The sequence below is a fragment of the Podarcis melisellensis genome (assembly GCF_964234715.1).
Source record: "Podarcis melisellensis genome assembly, chromosome: 9".
Classification (NCBI taxonomy): domain Eukaryota; kingdom Metazoa; phylum Chordata; class Lepidosauria; order Squamata; family Lacertidae; genus Podarcis; species Podarcis melisellensis.
The window spans coordinates 46,494,533-46,510,162 of NC_138541.1; the positions used below are offsets into that span (position 1 = coordinate 46,494,533).

The 15,630-nt window shown below is 41.3% G+C and overlaps 1 protein-coding gene across 2 annotated transcripts in view; it reads right to left on the reverse strand.

The window, feature by feature from the left end:
• The window catches only part of GLRA3 (glycine receptor alpha 3), an 82,001-nt gene that overhangs the window by 18,342 nt on the left and 48,029 nt on the right, over nucleotides 1-15,630 (reverse strand). For both annotated transcript variants that reach the window (XM_081926127.1, XM_081926126.1), the window contains exons 4-6: nucleotides 9,891-10,114; nucleotides 7,359-7,441; nucleotides 1,143-1,280 (exon numbers count right to left, since the gene is read on the reverse strand). In XM_081926127.1, the coding sequence (XP_081782253.1) occupies nucleotides 1,143-1,280; nucleotides 7,359-7,441; nucleotides 9,891-10,114 (445 nt within the window). The remainder of the gene's footprint in view (nucleotides 1-1,142; nucleotides 1,281-7,358; nucleotides 7,442-9,890; nucleotides 10,115-15,630) is intronic.

Here is a 15,630-nt window from a genome sequence, read left to right on the forward strand (position 1 = left end):
TTGATCAACAGAGGCAGAGGCATAGCTCTGCCAGCTGACACAAAGGTGATTATATTTCTGTTTTGCTATCTACCCAGCAGCAGTCTAGCTCTACTATATTTCTGTCCAGAAGCTAAAATATCAGCTAGGGTTGTTCTGAACATTCCACCTTGCTGAACTTTTGGTGGGTTCAAAGAGGGACCATCTTTTTTTTATGCTAGAAATAATGCTACATTATCAGGTAGCACAATTTCCAGGGACATTCCAGGGCTCGTTTGAAAGCACATGGCTTTGTAGCCACATGCCCTAGCTCTTACTTTTAAGAAAAGTTTTTTTTAAAAAATGGATGTAAAGTCCTCAGGCCACCTCATAGTATTGTAAGCTTACTATGTACTCTCCAACCCCTCACATGACTTTCTTTCTCCCCTGGATATTGCCAAATTCCTTCCCTTTTATGCTTTTCTTTCAGAGTCCATGGATAAGGGGTATTGAGACTTAGATGCAGGTGAAAAGGATAAGGGGTATTGAGACTTAGATGCAGGTGAAAAGATGTGGTATTATTATTATTATTATTATTATTATTATTATTAATTACCCACCCTACACCCTAAGGTTTCAAGGTTACAACAATTTTTTAAAAACAGTATGTTCCAGAATGTGAGACTTAGGTTCAAATCTCTGTTCAGACATGAATTTATTGGCTTCAGTTCACTGAGTCTAAAAAGAGTTCTGACAGGAAAAATGGAAGACTCCAACAATCTACCTGATTTCATTTGTGTGTCATTGCATGCCTCTTCTCCGGCTTCTTTGGCTTTCACCCAAAACCAAACCTCCATGCACTTCTGCTCCTTTGTGTCTCCCTGCTTCCCTCTTGCCTTTCTTAAGCTCCTACATGTAAAATGGGCTCATAAAACTATACTCTGGATTCTTTTTTCCCTACTTCAAAAGTCTGGTGCTGTTTTTCCTATGAGATTATGATCCCCTTGGTTGCCACTTGGTGGTGGCAGCCATAATGTTCAGCAGACAACATCCCATCGCTCTCCACACGCCATTGCTGCTTTGTCATCACTTGTTTTGAGTACATTGCTGAATACTCCTAATGACTAACAGGAAAGAGAAACAACGGGACTTTCAGTTGTCAACAAACTACGTGATTCTTCTACCTGTGTTGTAATGCTTGGTGCAGTAACATAAATCTTTATCTTCTTTCAAGAGAAACTGTGGCAAAGTGAGTCCATCAGCCACCTGGACAGCTCCCTTTTCTTGCCACTCAAAGATGAGATCGTTCATCGTGTATCCAACTAGGAATTAAAAACAAAGCATGCAGAAGATGTTGTCATAACATAAAATTTGCTTAATCTCCAGATTCCATTATGAAGGGAAATTTTCAAATTTTGCCTGAGATTTTTCTAAATGAAGAAAATACATTTTCTTCTTTATCATTCTTCTTCTTATTAATATTATTATATTACTATTATCACCATCATCATCACCATAATCATCATCATCATCAGTGCAAAGTGTAGGAGGAAAAGTTTTTGACATCCTGGCTCAAATTAAGCTCAGAGTATCCCCATTAAATGTGCTGATCTATGAAATCAGTCCTTATTAATTTCATCAAAATTGACCAGATGTTCTGAAATATTCAATCTATTTGTTTGTCTTCCATGAGGTTTTCCTTTGATGCTTAGCTGGGCAGTGATGAGAACAATACAAAAAGGTGTAGTGTAAATGTTTCCTGTTTTAGTTTGGATTCCTGTGTTCTTTTGTGTTTGAAGTTTTTAATAACTATCTAGAAAGCAACCTTAGCTCTAAAATGGTGTTATCCTGTATATAACCTTACTGCTGTGTTTCTCAATGAACAATATCATGCAATATTACCCTATTACAAATCCATAGAAGAAGCTTACAGAGAGAGAACCACAGATGCATATATTTTATCACACCTTGTATACATTCAGATGAAAACCAGCTGTGTGTAAAACAAATTATCATTTGAAGCATGTAGATTCTAGCCAGGAGTAAAATCTCATGAGTGCAACTCATTGAACTGACAAGGAACAACTGCTATGTCAAAATGGATTTTCAGAAATGAGATTCATTCATTTAATATGTATTTTAATTATAATTATCTGCCATGGCCACTAACTCGTTCTATGTTACAATTCATTTAACTATGAAAAATGCATAGGCAATTGCTGATACAATATTTTCTTTCTACCTTTTGTCCTTTTGAAGACATGAGGCAACCTGGAATTCACTTTTTCACTGCTATGTTTTAAAATCACTAAGAAAAAGATATCAGACTAGTGAAGGCTGAGATAGTATAAATTATTCTACAGGGTTGTAGCTGGGTTGAATTTGTGCTTTTCATATATACACACTATAGCCTGTGCCAAAACTTGCATTGCACCAGCGTGTACCTAATCTGTAACAACAGACATGCCAATTTTAATAAATCTGGCATTATGGGAGCAACAAGACAGGACCCTAGGCAGATATGCCAACAAAACACATCTAGTATTTGGGTTCCATTATCAAAAGTAAACCATTTTAGCATTATATAATAGGCACATGGAAGAGACACTTAAGGGATTTTCTCCACAGATAATACAGAAATTAAGGTGAAAGCCTTGGATACTCAGATGTCATTAACTCAGCAATCCTATAGTTCCTCGGAGGGCATCTCAGGGGCCATACAAAACATCAGATCTCACTCTCTGAGTTCAGAGAGAGCACTACAATAGGAATGGTGGTCTGATTTAAATTCCTCCTCCCCAGTGCTGTGGAAAGATGTAAAGCCTGGCCCCAAAGTCAGGACAGTTCCACAAAGGGATCTGTTGGGGTGGTTTGGATTGTGTGACAGAGTGGTTTAAGACAACCTTTCTCAACCTTGGGTTCCCAGATGTTGTTGGACTAAAGTTTCCATCATCCCTAGCTAGCAAGACAAGTGGTCATGGATGATGGGAGTTGTAGTCCAATAACATCTGAGGACACAACATTGAGAAAGAAGGGTTTTAGGAAATGTATGCCAGCCCAGGAGCTGGTGTAAATGAAGCATCAGAAAAATCAGGAAAAGTACACAAAAGACGCCTCCACCTTCACTTTCATCCTACTGGGAGAGAGCTCAGTGGGGTGTTTGATAAGGCAGAGAAAACACCTTCAGTCTCCTTTTCTTCTACCCCATGGTCTTATGGATGTTCACAGGAAGAAAGGTTCTTGTTCCATCCTTTCCCCTCAAAGTCTTTGGAAAGTTGAGGGGGTCGTGCTCAGGAGGCCCCCTCAATTGTTCAGAGAGGCTTTGAGGACAATCACACACTATTCTTGTGTGAACCTATCTAAGGATGGAAGCTTTTAATCTTAATGTGTACTTTACCCACCAAGGAGAACCCCTTTGTGTCTCTTCCATATACCTATTATACGACAGTATGTGTTGTTTTTAAAGATGTGCCTAACACTATATAAGCCTGAGATATTACACACTTCTTGTCTATCAAAGAATAAAGAGAGTGTCTTTCTTTGCCAGTGTGTGATCCCAAACAATCAGGAATCTCAAGGAGAACATGGTGTCCTTGCATCACATAGCTGATCAAATTCATGGTGGTGTCACAAAGGGTAGACAAAACTTTTCCACTGTTCTCTCTCTGAATTGGGCAGGGAGAATGAATATGTTTGTACGCATTACCCAGGCAACAGTTCCCTATTTTGCCACAATGCGCTAAAAGTTATATTGTTTTCCAAGACTACGGTGCAAGAATTTTGCCGGATCCAATTTCTAGTTGCACAAGGTCCTGCATGTCTGGCTGGGTCAGATGGTAAACATAATGTAATACAATCTTTATGTGCACCCCCATTTACATTTTGCAACAATGGAAAGTTAGTTAGGATTGGTGAAAGGAATTCCAGCACAGTTTCCTCTTCCACTTTCCCTGGACTAACACTTCCCTTGGAACAATGGTACAGAAATTACCGAAGAGGAGAGACATGTTATGTGGGATCAGACTAACACTTCATGCATTAAGTTTGTACTGCAATAAATATATTATAGCACATTCCATGAAGATCCCATTCAGTTCAATGGGATTGCATTTTAAAGTGCCATATGGCTATTTTCTGCTTCTGCTATAACATTGTCCCATACATGACATTGTCAATGAGAAAGCTATGTATCTTTTTACATGGTTATTTAGTTCATTTTTATTTATAATATCAAAATTTATAAGTGATTTTCATGGACAACTAGGAGACTACATAACCTATTAAAGGATGAGTACATCATTGGCTACAGTTTAGAAATTATTGGAACAGCCTGCCAAAACAGTGAGACTTTGGACTGATCCTGTGAGCAGTTGGCAGTCCCCTGTTCTTTCCCAATTCAGTAAGATTAGCACTTTAGACTGCTTTGTTGATAACAGTGTCAAACTTATTTCATTTCATTGCAATCATGAGCTGACCCAAGACATAGAAATATATTAGGAGAACTCTGTGTTAATGCACCAGAAATGACATCATTATCAAATACAGTTTGTGCACCAGAGGGCAGAAAGTCACTGCGCTTGCCTCAGTGGGGAAGAATGAGATTGTGAAGAGATGGGAGCAGACAAGCAGACCATGGTGTGTTCAAGCAGCCTTTCAGAAGCCGCCAAGCAAGCTACATTTTTGTAATTCTACATGCTTGATACAGGGTAGAACCAATAGGGATATGATTAACAGTCAGTATGATAGGACAGACTTGGATAATAAGCTTGTAGCATGATGCCTACATAGCAAAAATATCACCCATGGGCACCAAAGTCTTATTTCTCCAGCCTACCTTCTAGGATTGCCATATTTTGAAGAGCAAAAAAGAGGGCACTCTGACGACTCTGATTTTAAATACCCCTACTATATGTAGCCTATAGAAGTTGTGATATATTGCTGAGGGGGGCGGGTAGGAGAAGAGAAGAGGAAAGCAAGTTTTCAACCACTAGTTATGTCTATGTCTCATCCCAAAAGACATTTTGGCAAATTTGAAAAATCCACTCAGAAGAAATTTAACCCCCTGGAAAAGAAGTGTCCTGGAAAAGAAGGCACATATTACCCTACTTATCCCTAAGCTTTGACTATGTGCCACCTGCTGCCCAGTCGTCCTGGATAAGAAACAAGCCCTCTTCAGGCATTGTCTCCACACAATCCAATTCCTGTGGAGGAAGGCAGTGGAGATACCTCCACTTGTCCTGCTGCCATCATCACATGTGGCCTGCCCCTCCATTGTGGCCTGCCCCTCTATTGCACACATGTTGGGGTAGTGTCTGAAGAGTGGCGCCTATTCTATATGTGCCAGAGGTTCTAAAGCACATGGAGACAAGCAGGCTTTTTTTTCAGATATCCTACCCGGCAACATGTAGCCACCAGGGGTATGGGATCTGTGGAAATGCTAAGGAGATAGTGGGGGCAGGAGACACAGCTCCATTCTCTTCCTCTATGTGATTATGGTTCATGAATAACCATAGTTTAGAGGTCCCAGGCTCTAAGGAAGTCAGACTATCCTCCACCAGGGCCAGGGCCTTTTTCAGTGATGGCTCCAACCTAGTAGGATGCTCTGTCCCATGAGACTAGGGTCATTCGGGATTTAACTTCCTTCTGCTGGGCCTGTAAGACAGAGCTATTCCACCTGGCCTTTAATTTGGATTCAGCTTGATCTTTTATTTCCCTTCTCTTCCCTCCCCCTCCCCTTTTATGAAGATTACCCACTCCAAGACCCCACAGCTAATTCTCCCTTGGCCTCCTCGCTGGCCCAAGTAGGACTAATTTAGCCAGCTAGCCCTGGTGACTATCTAATGCTTATTAGATGGATTTCCTCCAAATTGATTTCTGAACTTTGAATTCTATTATTATTCATGTTTTTATACTGTATTTTATACTGCTTTTACAATTAAGTGTTTTAAATTTGTTGTTAGCTGCCCTGAGCCCGGTTTTCTGAACCAGGAAGGGCGGGGTATAAATTAAAAATTATTATTTATTTATTATTATGATCATATGGAGGAAAAGACCTTAAACTATGGTGAGGGGCTTTACTAGGGAAACTGGTGACCTATATGTGTCCCATAAAGCCTAGTCTAGTCTACATGTTGATAACTAATACAAGTGGTGGACTCTGTGGCCTTAAAATAGAAAAAAGGAAAACTGGAAGAAATCTTTAATTTTATTTTTCAGTGTTACTTTTCCATTCTGCAGAATGACCAGCATTTATTGCTGGATGTCATCCCCCTCTCTTAGTTTTGTCATATACACAAGAGTGCCCTCAACACAATGGAAGGCTCCATAGTGTTTTTGTATAGGAAGCTTTTGTTCACAAAGATCTTGATTGGTTTAGACATTTTGCCTTATAGTTCTCTGAGCCGAAGTGACTTATTTGAGTTCTGTTCTCATTATTTTTTTACAAATTACTATTTAGGGCACATGTTCCAGAGCAGCATTGCTTTGCTGACTGAATCTGCGCGGATCTCTAGGAATCCCGCTGTGGTTCAAAAATATCAAAATGTTGACTGCAGTGATTTTACTACTTTTCTGCAAAGCAACCCAATAACATGCCTTTAGCAGGCCCAAATCCACAAGGCTCTACTTGAAGAGTAGAATTCTAGGAACTAGATATATCAAACATGCTTTTCAGTGTGACCCAAGTTCCACTGAGAAAAAGAAGTGGATACTATGGTTTAACATTCCAGCCCGCTTATTCTAGTCTGACTAGAGGACGATCACTACTATTAATATAAATCTCACATACATACAATATATATCACCCAATAATTGCCATTTTCTGCTGCCCTATATCAGGACCATTACAGGTAACTACCAGTAGCAGGGCAGTTTGGCTATGACATAGAAAATGTGAAAAGAGAAGGCATCAGTGACTGTGTTTCCACTCTCCAAAATTAGGGGTATCATTCAAAGAGATTGGGGAGATGAGTATATTCTTCATGGAGAAACGTGTATTCTGATCCCGAAACAAGGGGATCATTATAATTATTTAGAATTGATTTTTAGCATAATTCACAAACTTTGGCCACTATACTGCTGCTCATTCAATCAGACTTCCCTTTTCTCTCTTCCCCTGCAACCCCTCATGCCCCCCAAATTAGCTTTGGAGGGTCCTACAAGCAGAAGGAGAGGAAGGTCTGATTGTGCAGAGGGAAGTCCATTCCACTTCTGCATGGATACCATTGGATTTCACCCATTACTGCCTATAATATTTGATCCATATAACATCAACATGAAACATGATGCATTTGAAGAAGGCAGCTTTTGCCTATGAAAGCTTATGCTGCAATACTTAAGTTGCCTTCAAGGTGCCACAAGACTATGTGCTATGAACATGAGAATACTATGTTCACACTTACAGCTTTCCAGCTGCATGATACATGTTTGGACATCCATTGGGAAATTTTTGAGGTCCATTGGGCAGGAGAGTATTAAAGTCAATCTGAAAGAATACAGAAGAACTATTATAAAGCGAATGTTGGCCAACACACATTGTCTCATATTCAAAATTACTACACACACATCCATTATGCAAGAAAAGTGTCTTGGAAAGCAGGCAGGTGTACAAACCATTTAGGCATTTGGAAAATAATATGAAGTCAATATGCTTAATTTCTGGGGGGAAATTAGGTTTGCAATTCTACCTTACTTGGAAGTAAACCCCATGAAAATAAATGGAGCTTACCCCTGAGTAAACAAGTTTTTCACCACAGCATTTTCTAAATACAATTCCTGCCCTGATCAAATTGTATTAGCCTAGACCCTAATCCTGCAAGTCCGTATTAGTTGTTTGTGATATTACAACCAACAGCAATTTAAGTCTTTCAAATAAAAGCCCTCTGAACCTGCTGGAAGAAACCTTCTGATTCCTACAAGAAAAGCTGATCCTTTATGATTTCAGTGAAAGTGTTGTGCTGGTATCCTCTGTCTACAGGTGCCAGAAAGGTAGAATGAGTTAATGGAAGAATCCCCTAACAAGAGTGCAAATGAAGGACCTTTGGGAAACAACATTCACAGAGTTGTTTTTTGTTTCCCTCCGGGGAGGAACCATCTAAGAAGGGGTGAAATATAAACAATGTTACACTTTGCACAATGTTGTACAATGATCTACACATAGATTTCTCAAAGGATGAAAAGAGTAGCGCCAGAACTGGCTCTCTGTGTGTCTCTCATTTCATAAAGGCAGGAGGGAAAAGTCACTTTGTGTCTGAGACCTGACCAAGGGGCAGCTATTACTGGGTGGTTAACTTTCTGGATCATGGTCAGAACTTGGGTCCAAGTCAGGTCTTGAACCAAGAACCTGAGAAACATCCAGCAGAGATTTCAAACCCAGGTTTGATGGTTACTTCAGTTCCAATTAACTTTATCAGTTTAATAGATTGTATGTTGTTGCTGCTGCTACATGATTGTGGTCATGGAGGGGGGAAAGGCAATTCTGCACAGCTCTTATTTATTTGACTTCACTTTAAATGTTTTCATAAAGGTAAAGGGACCCCTGACCATTAGGTCCAGTCGTGACCGACTCTGGGGTTGCGGCGCTCATCTCGCTTTATTGGCCGAGGGAGCCGGCGTACAGCTTCCAGGTCATGTGGCCAGCATGACTAAGCAGCTTCTGGCAAACCAGAGCAGTGCACGGAAACACCGTTTACCTTCCCGCTGGAGCGGTACCTATTTATCTACTTGCACTTTGACATGCTTTCGAACTGCTAGGTTGGCAGGAGCAGGGATAGAGCAACGGGAGCTCACCCCGTCACGGGGATTTGAACCGCCGACCTTCTGATCGGCAAGTCCTAGGCTCTGTGGTTTAACCCACAGCGTCACCTGCGTTAAAACTACTATTATCTGCTACATATGCTTAACTGAGTCATCAAATCACCCCAACTGGTGGGAAAGAATTCTTTTTAACACACATTGCATACTTACACTATGGACTTCACTAACACTAGATAGCCACCAGGTTAGATGGTTTTAAAAGATTATACAACTTCATGAAGACAAAGCTATAAACAGCTACTAGTAACGTGCTACCTCCTGGATCAGAGGCAGCATGCCTGTGAGTATCAGTCACCAATATCAGGCAACAGTAGGAGAAAATATTGCCCTCATGTCCTGCCTGCAGCCTTCCTATAGGTATCTGGTTGGTCACTGCAGAAGCTGTGATGCTGGACCGTTTAAGATTTGGCCTGATCCTGCAGGGCTTTTCTTACATCATGTTTTTTGTTCTTATTTTGATAACTGCTGATCTATTGTGGTCAACAATATATGAGAAATTAAATATTACAAATCTCTAGACATCTAGAAGTGAATAATCACTGAACTGTTACTGAAGTAAGGAATTCAGAGTAGACATTTATCTAAGACTTTCATTCAACAGTATTACTTTACCAGAGAAAAGACTCGCCTCTAAAAAAGAGACACAACTCTTATTAGCACAACACTTTCCTCCCACATCTAAGCTTTTTGTTGTTGTTTAGTCGTTTAGTTGTGTCCAACTCTTCGTGACCCCATGGACCAGAGCACGCCAGGCACTCCAATCTAAGCTTTAGTTTGTTAATAGAAGGCTAGAACCAGTAAATAAAACTAAAAATAATGGGTTGTGGGTTTTTTTGCTTTCAGAAGAAAATTCAGCAGTGAGACCTCTGTGCGCAATTGAAAGAAATGGCCTCTACATGGAACCATGGCATTTTAAACAGCCTCCAGTTATTTCACCAATTGAATTACATATGGATGACTTAGAGAAATCAGCCTATGTCCTTGTATCTATGTATGTGAACAATCCACAACAAGGGAATGCAGTGACTGTTTTCATTAAGGGAATGTGTACCGCATCCAAACTAAATCATAACCTCATTGCTTCCATATCACATCAGAGCCTTTTATTTGCAATTTACCTGATGGAATAGAGAACATTTCCATTTTTAAAAATCCGTAGCAATTTGTTGTCTGTTGTTACTTCATGAAAATTGGCGCCTTTTTCATTGGCAAAGAACAAGTCAGGTTTCCAAATAGAGTCCAACATGGATGGGTCCAAATCTAGAGAGTCATCTGGATATTCACTATAAGCAAGACGGGGGTCATTCCAGTTCTGACGGAGAAAGATGTTCACACGATAATCCTAAAGTAAAACCAAAAGCATTTAGTGTTTTTAGCTCCTACCTTTCATTTGGTTGAATAATATGGAATTTACTAGCTGTATCCTTCAAATAAACTTAACTCCCTGGAGTCCTTGATTATATTACTCATCCCTGGCTTCAACCTTATACTGTTTAGTCACTGAACATAATACTGTATTAAAACCTAAATTGCATTACAAATATTAATCCATCAATTTGGAAAGAAATGGTCACAGTCCTGAAACACTAATTATTTACAGAGAATAAAGCTTAAATGATTCAAACATGTATTATTTTGTACAATCAAAGAGCAGATTTATATTTACAGAGGTAATTTGCTTTCCTGTAAGAGGATTATTATATAATAATTCAGTTTCTTCTGTTCTCAATTAGTATTAATGGACAAGAAATAAGCCTGACCTTATATAAGCCTAACAGAACACGTGTGTGAAGTACTTTCCCAAAACTCTGGAGAGATATTTGGGGGACTACAATATACTGTTGTATGGCATGCCACTGACATTCTTCAATGAACTCAGCAGCTTCAGGTGTGGAGCAAAGAAGAGAGAAGGCACATCCTCCTGGATAATGAGTTGCCTTCTTTGTTCCTAAGGTTTTTTCAAATGGCTGCTAGGGCCAGTGCAGTGTAGTAATAAGAATGTGTCATCTGACAGAGGACTTACATCACTCCTGAGCTATGAAACTCACCGTTGTTTCTTATTTCATATATCAAGTTTTTCAAAAGGGAATGAATATGTTTCAAAATATAACAAAATAATGTGCAAATGATAAACATATAATATCCAAGAGTGATGCAAATGTATATTGGGAGCTTGTAGTGTAATACATTATGAGGACTGGGACAGCTGATAGTAACTGTGAATGAACAGGAACAAATGCAACACTTGGAGATGTGAGCGTCGAGGGTGAATCCGTTGCAGGGAAAGCTGGATAGTGAAAGACATAATATAGCCCTCCTGGTGGTAAAACAAGTAGATTATTTGTGCATTCATCTCTAGCCAGTAGAAATATATATGAATCTGGAATAAATGGGGGGAGGGTGTATAATGGAAAAATTATGAAGTGCAAGGATCTTTACCCCAGCTATTACGGTATGTTTTAGACATTAATTTCCACTCTTTCTTTTCCATTTCCATTTTCCATTTCCCCTTTTCAAAAAAGGGAAAGTCCAACATTTATATGACGATTATATTTACTAATAGTTTACAGTGCATGTTCACCTGATACATTTTGACAGCCTTTAGGAACAACTCAGTGAGCCATCAAGGCAGAATCAAAACCCCTCCGGAAATTTTGCACTTTCTCTAATAAAGCCTATGAGAGTGCCCTCAAATTTGGGAGTTTAGAGACGACCTCCCCTGCTGTTCTGCTGGGGTAGCATACATGCTCAGTGACATTATTCTTCCCATACATCTTTTATTCCTTTAGACTAGAAGTGAGAACACCTTTTTTTTAAAAAACCCAAATCTCTTGATAGTAAAATCCTTTACGTGGAATAGTTGTCGTGAGTGTGTGATGAAGAGACCGAAAGCTGGCAGCGCTGTCAGTAGTGTGAGTCACAATAGTGCTGCTAATTTCATCAAGGTCATGCAATCAAAAGAACTGGGCACATTTCAAGGGAACAACAGGCTTGCACAAAACAATTGCTTTTCCTGCTGCACCAGCCCTTAAAGGAACCACCGCAGCTCCTTTCCTTGTCACCCTCCTTTTGCTTCATTTCAATATTTTCTTCTTCTTCTTTGCTTAAAACACAAACACAGAAGCACCTTTAGCTGCTTGAATGAAATCTCCAGCGTCCCCTGACCTTCTAATTTCATTACCGTTTGCTCAAACTTGGATGAGCACACTGGGTGCATGTGCCAACACCCCCAAGCAGCTTTAGCGTCTAATCGTTTTAAACCTCACATGGTAGAACTGCATTCTATAATTAAAAATACAATGAATGGTTTGCAGTTAATTTGGACTGCATGCTTTACATGCTTACAACACAGAGATGTTTTTAAAAATCACAAAATGGTGTTTGACCAGGGCAAAGGATGAATGCAGCCTCGTTTCCTCAAACTGCAGACTCTTACAGTGCGTCCCTCCCAGGAATTGCATGCTCTGTGCCACAAGGTTAGCTTACCAGAGGAGGGAGCTGACAACCTCTTCTCTGCTGTACTTTGATGCAAATGTAGCAGAATGAAATAGGGCAGTATTGTAGGAGTTAGGTGCAGAGCTGAGCTGAAACAGTGTCTTTGGTTTTGTTTTCAGTTTCATTACAGTGGTACCTCGGGTTACATATGCTTCAGGTTAAAGGCTCCGCTAACCCAGAAATAGTACTTCAGGTTAAGAACTTTGCTTCAGGATAAGAACAGAAATCAGGTTCTGGCAGCGTGGCGGCAGCAAGAGGCCCCATTAGCTAAAGTGGTCCTTCAGGTTAAGAACAGTTTCAGGTTAAGAACGGACCTCCGGAAGGAATTAAGTACTTAACCTGAGGTACCACTGTATTGCCAAAAAGCACTTCCGTTTTTCAGTGCATTTTCCATGGCTTCCTGAAATTTCATTTATTTTTCAGTTAAACTCTGCACATTAAACCTCAGACACAGCTGTAAAAACCCTCAAAGGATGTTTGTTTAAGACTCTGTGGTAGTGTTCAGGCCCTGAGCTAGCTCAGGGATGGATGAATCAGCTTGTTTCCTTACTGTGCTCACTCATAATTCTGTTCCACCATGTTTCCACATTAATCTGTGATCTGCATGCATATTTGCATAGTATTTCAAAGACACATTTCTTCTCCAGATAAGCATTTCATTTCTAAAGCTAGGATTTCTCAAAATATATATTTTGAAATGCACTTTAAAAAAGAAGACAAGAAACGTGTCGCCGCAGAGCAAATCTGATAGACAGCTATGTTCTGATCGACAGATTACTCCAAGAGGTCCAGATCAGGTCAGTTCATATCAGGATTTACCAGAATAGATTCCTCCTGCATCCTTTGCTCATCGTGCATAGCTCAGGTGAGCTCCAGAGCTTTTGAAGCAAATGAACTGTGCAGACAGGCATGTTGGAAGCTCTCAGACAGAACAGAAATGCTGTGACAACTAATCCCTAATCTTGTGTAACCAAGCCCAAGGAAGCTCCTCACCCAAAATTGCTCTTGTAACTCTTCTTTGCTATGTAGGGCTGCCAAATCTTTAATCAGCTCCTACTACTTTGTTTATAAAGCAACATCATCTGCAGGCAGGTGATAATATTTATCTCCATGCTGTGAAAAGCAGCTTCACTTATTGATTTTTTTCGGAGTAGCTCAAACTGCTGGTCAGACTGTTTAGCTTTGATCTGGTCAATTGGCAATTCTGGGAGGGTTTTTTTTTTTGGGGGGGGTCTTTTCTGCTTCTTTGCCCACCAGCCATTTAACCAACTCTACAGCTGCCACCATACAATGCTCAGAAGGTGATGGAATGGGAAATAAGGTAAGATCAGAACAAAAAGAATTTTGCCTCACTCAGATAAATAGTAGGTAGGCAGTCATCAATACCTTTTTAGATTATCTTGAATCTTTGCTGTCTACAGAATTAACGATTGGAGAAACAAGTCTCTTTTCGGATGGTGAAAGAATTTATTTGACAGACAGGCTCAATAATGAACCATGTACCTAAAGGTGTGATTACTGACTGTGACAGCAGGCATATGGATTTTTAAAAATGTAATCCCTGTGTTTATCATCAGTGCTACTGCAAACCAGTCACCAGGGAAGTGAACTGTGGCAAACAATTTGCTAAAGGCCTGCTTGGTAAAACATGCAGACTTTTTGCTATTTTCTACGTACCATCAGTAAGCTACCCAAAAAAATAAAAAATAAAATAAATTGCGAGCCTGATCCTATGCATATTTACTGACTGTGTTCAGTGGGCAAAGAACAACAGCACTGGAGTATGACATTGTTGTATCCTTTGTGTTTCTCTTGACTCATCTAACACTTTACAGATAGAATTCAAAAGTGACTAAAACTATGGAATGCACTTGCTGATACATTGTAAATGGTTCTAAAGTTAAAGGGACCCCTGACTATTAGGTCCAGTGGCGGACGACTCTGGGGTTGTGGCATTCATCTCGCTTTACTGGCCGATGGAGCCGGCATACAGCTTCCAGGTCATGTGGCCAGCATGACTAAGCTGCTTCTGGTGAACCAGAGCAGTACACGGAAATGGCGTTTACCTTCCTGCCAGGCCGATGGAGCCAGCATACAGCTTCCGGGTCATGTGGCCAGCATGACTAAGCTGCTTCTGGTGAACCAGAGCAGCACACGGAAATGGCGTTTACCTTCCTGCCAGAGCGGTACCTATTTATCTGCTTGCACTTTGAGGTGCTTTTGAACTGCTAGGTTGGCAGGAGCAGGGACCAAGCAACGGGAGCTCACCCCATTGCGGGGATCCAAACTGCCGACCTTCTGATCAGCAAGTCCTAGACTCTGTGGTTTAACCAACCCATCTCGCTCTCCAGGCTTCAGGAAGCTAACAGCAAGCCTGGGGAGCCGGCGGGAGTTCCCCGTGCGCCAGGCAGACATCTGCAGCCTGGGGAGCCCTGCAGGAGTTCCCGCAGGGCTCCCTAGGAAGCAGAGCGCCCCGCGCTTCGGGCAGACATCGGCCAACTCCACAAGTTCAGAGGACAGTGGGGAGGCGCAGCGCCGCCATCTCGTCATAGGCGCTGACTCCATGGGGCCTGAGGGGGCCTGAGCCCCCTCAAAAATTATTGAGCGAATGTGTGGTCCCTGGAGCCGGAGCGCAGCGGCAAAAATCAGGGAAAAATAAGATCGGGGGTCGGTCGGGCGAGGGAAGGCAGAAGCTGCTGCTTTCCTGCATTCTGCCTCAGGGTCTTACTGCCCACCCGCTTCTGTTGCTGCATTTGCTCAAACTCAACAAAGAGCAGGGAATCCCCTGCCCTCCTGGCAAGCAGAGGGTTAAGGAAAGGATCGACTCCTAATTCTTTCCTAGTCACACTGCGTGCAGGCTCCAGCCCACCACCTCCTCGCAGGCAGCCGAAAAACATGCAGGTGGGAGAGAGAGAGAGAGAGGGCTGGCTTGGGGGGGGGGACTTTTGCCTTCCTTCCCCCCCCGTTAAACTCCTCCCCTGCATTCTTAGCCAGCTGCTTCTCCGTACACCCCTCTTGTGCTTCTTGTCCCTTCTGTGTTTTTCCTTCCCTCCCCATTTAAAACGTGGTGACAAAGCACGGATCCACATGGATCCTCAGGATTTTTGCATTGGGTCACCCCAAATTCACCATCAGATCACATTACATGTCCATGGCTACAGTCTGTACCAAAAGAAACACGCACCCACTGTTGCCTGGGGCTGCAATGGTGCAAAAACATGGTTACAAAGCATGGATCCACAGGATCTTTGCACTGGGTCACCCCAAATTCACCATCAGATAACATAGCATGCCCATGGCTACAGCCTGCACCAAAAAAATCACGCACCCACTGTGGCCTGGGGCCACAATGGTGCAAAAACG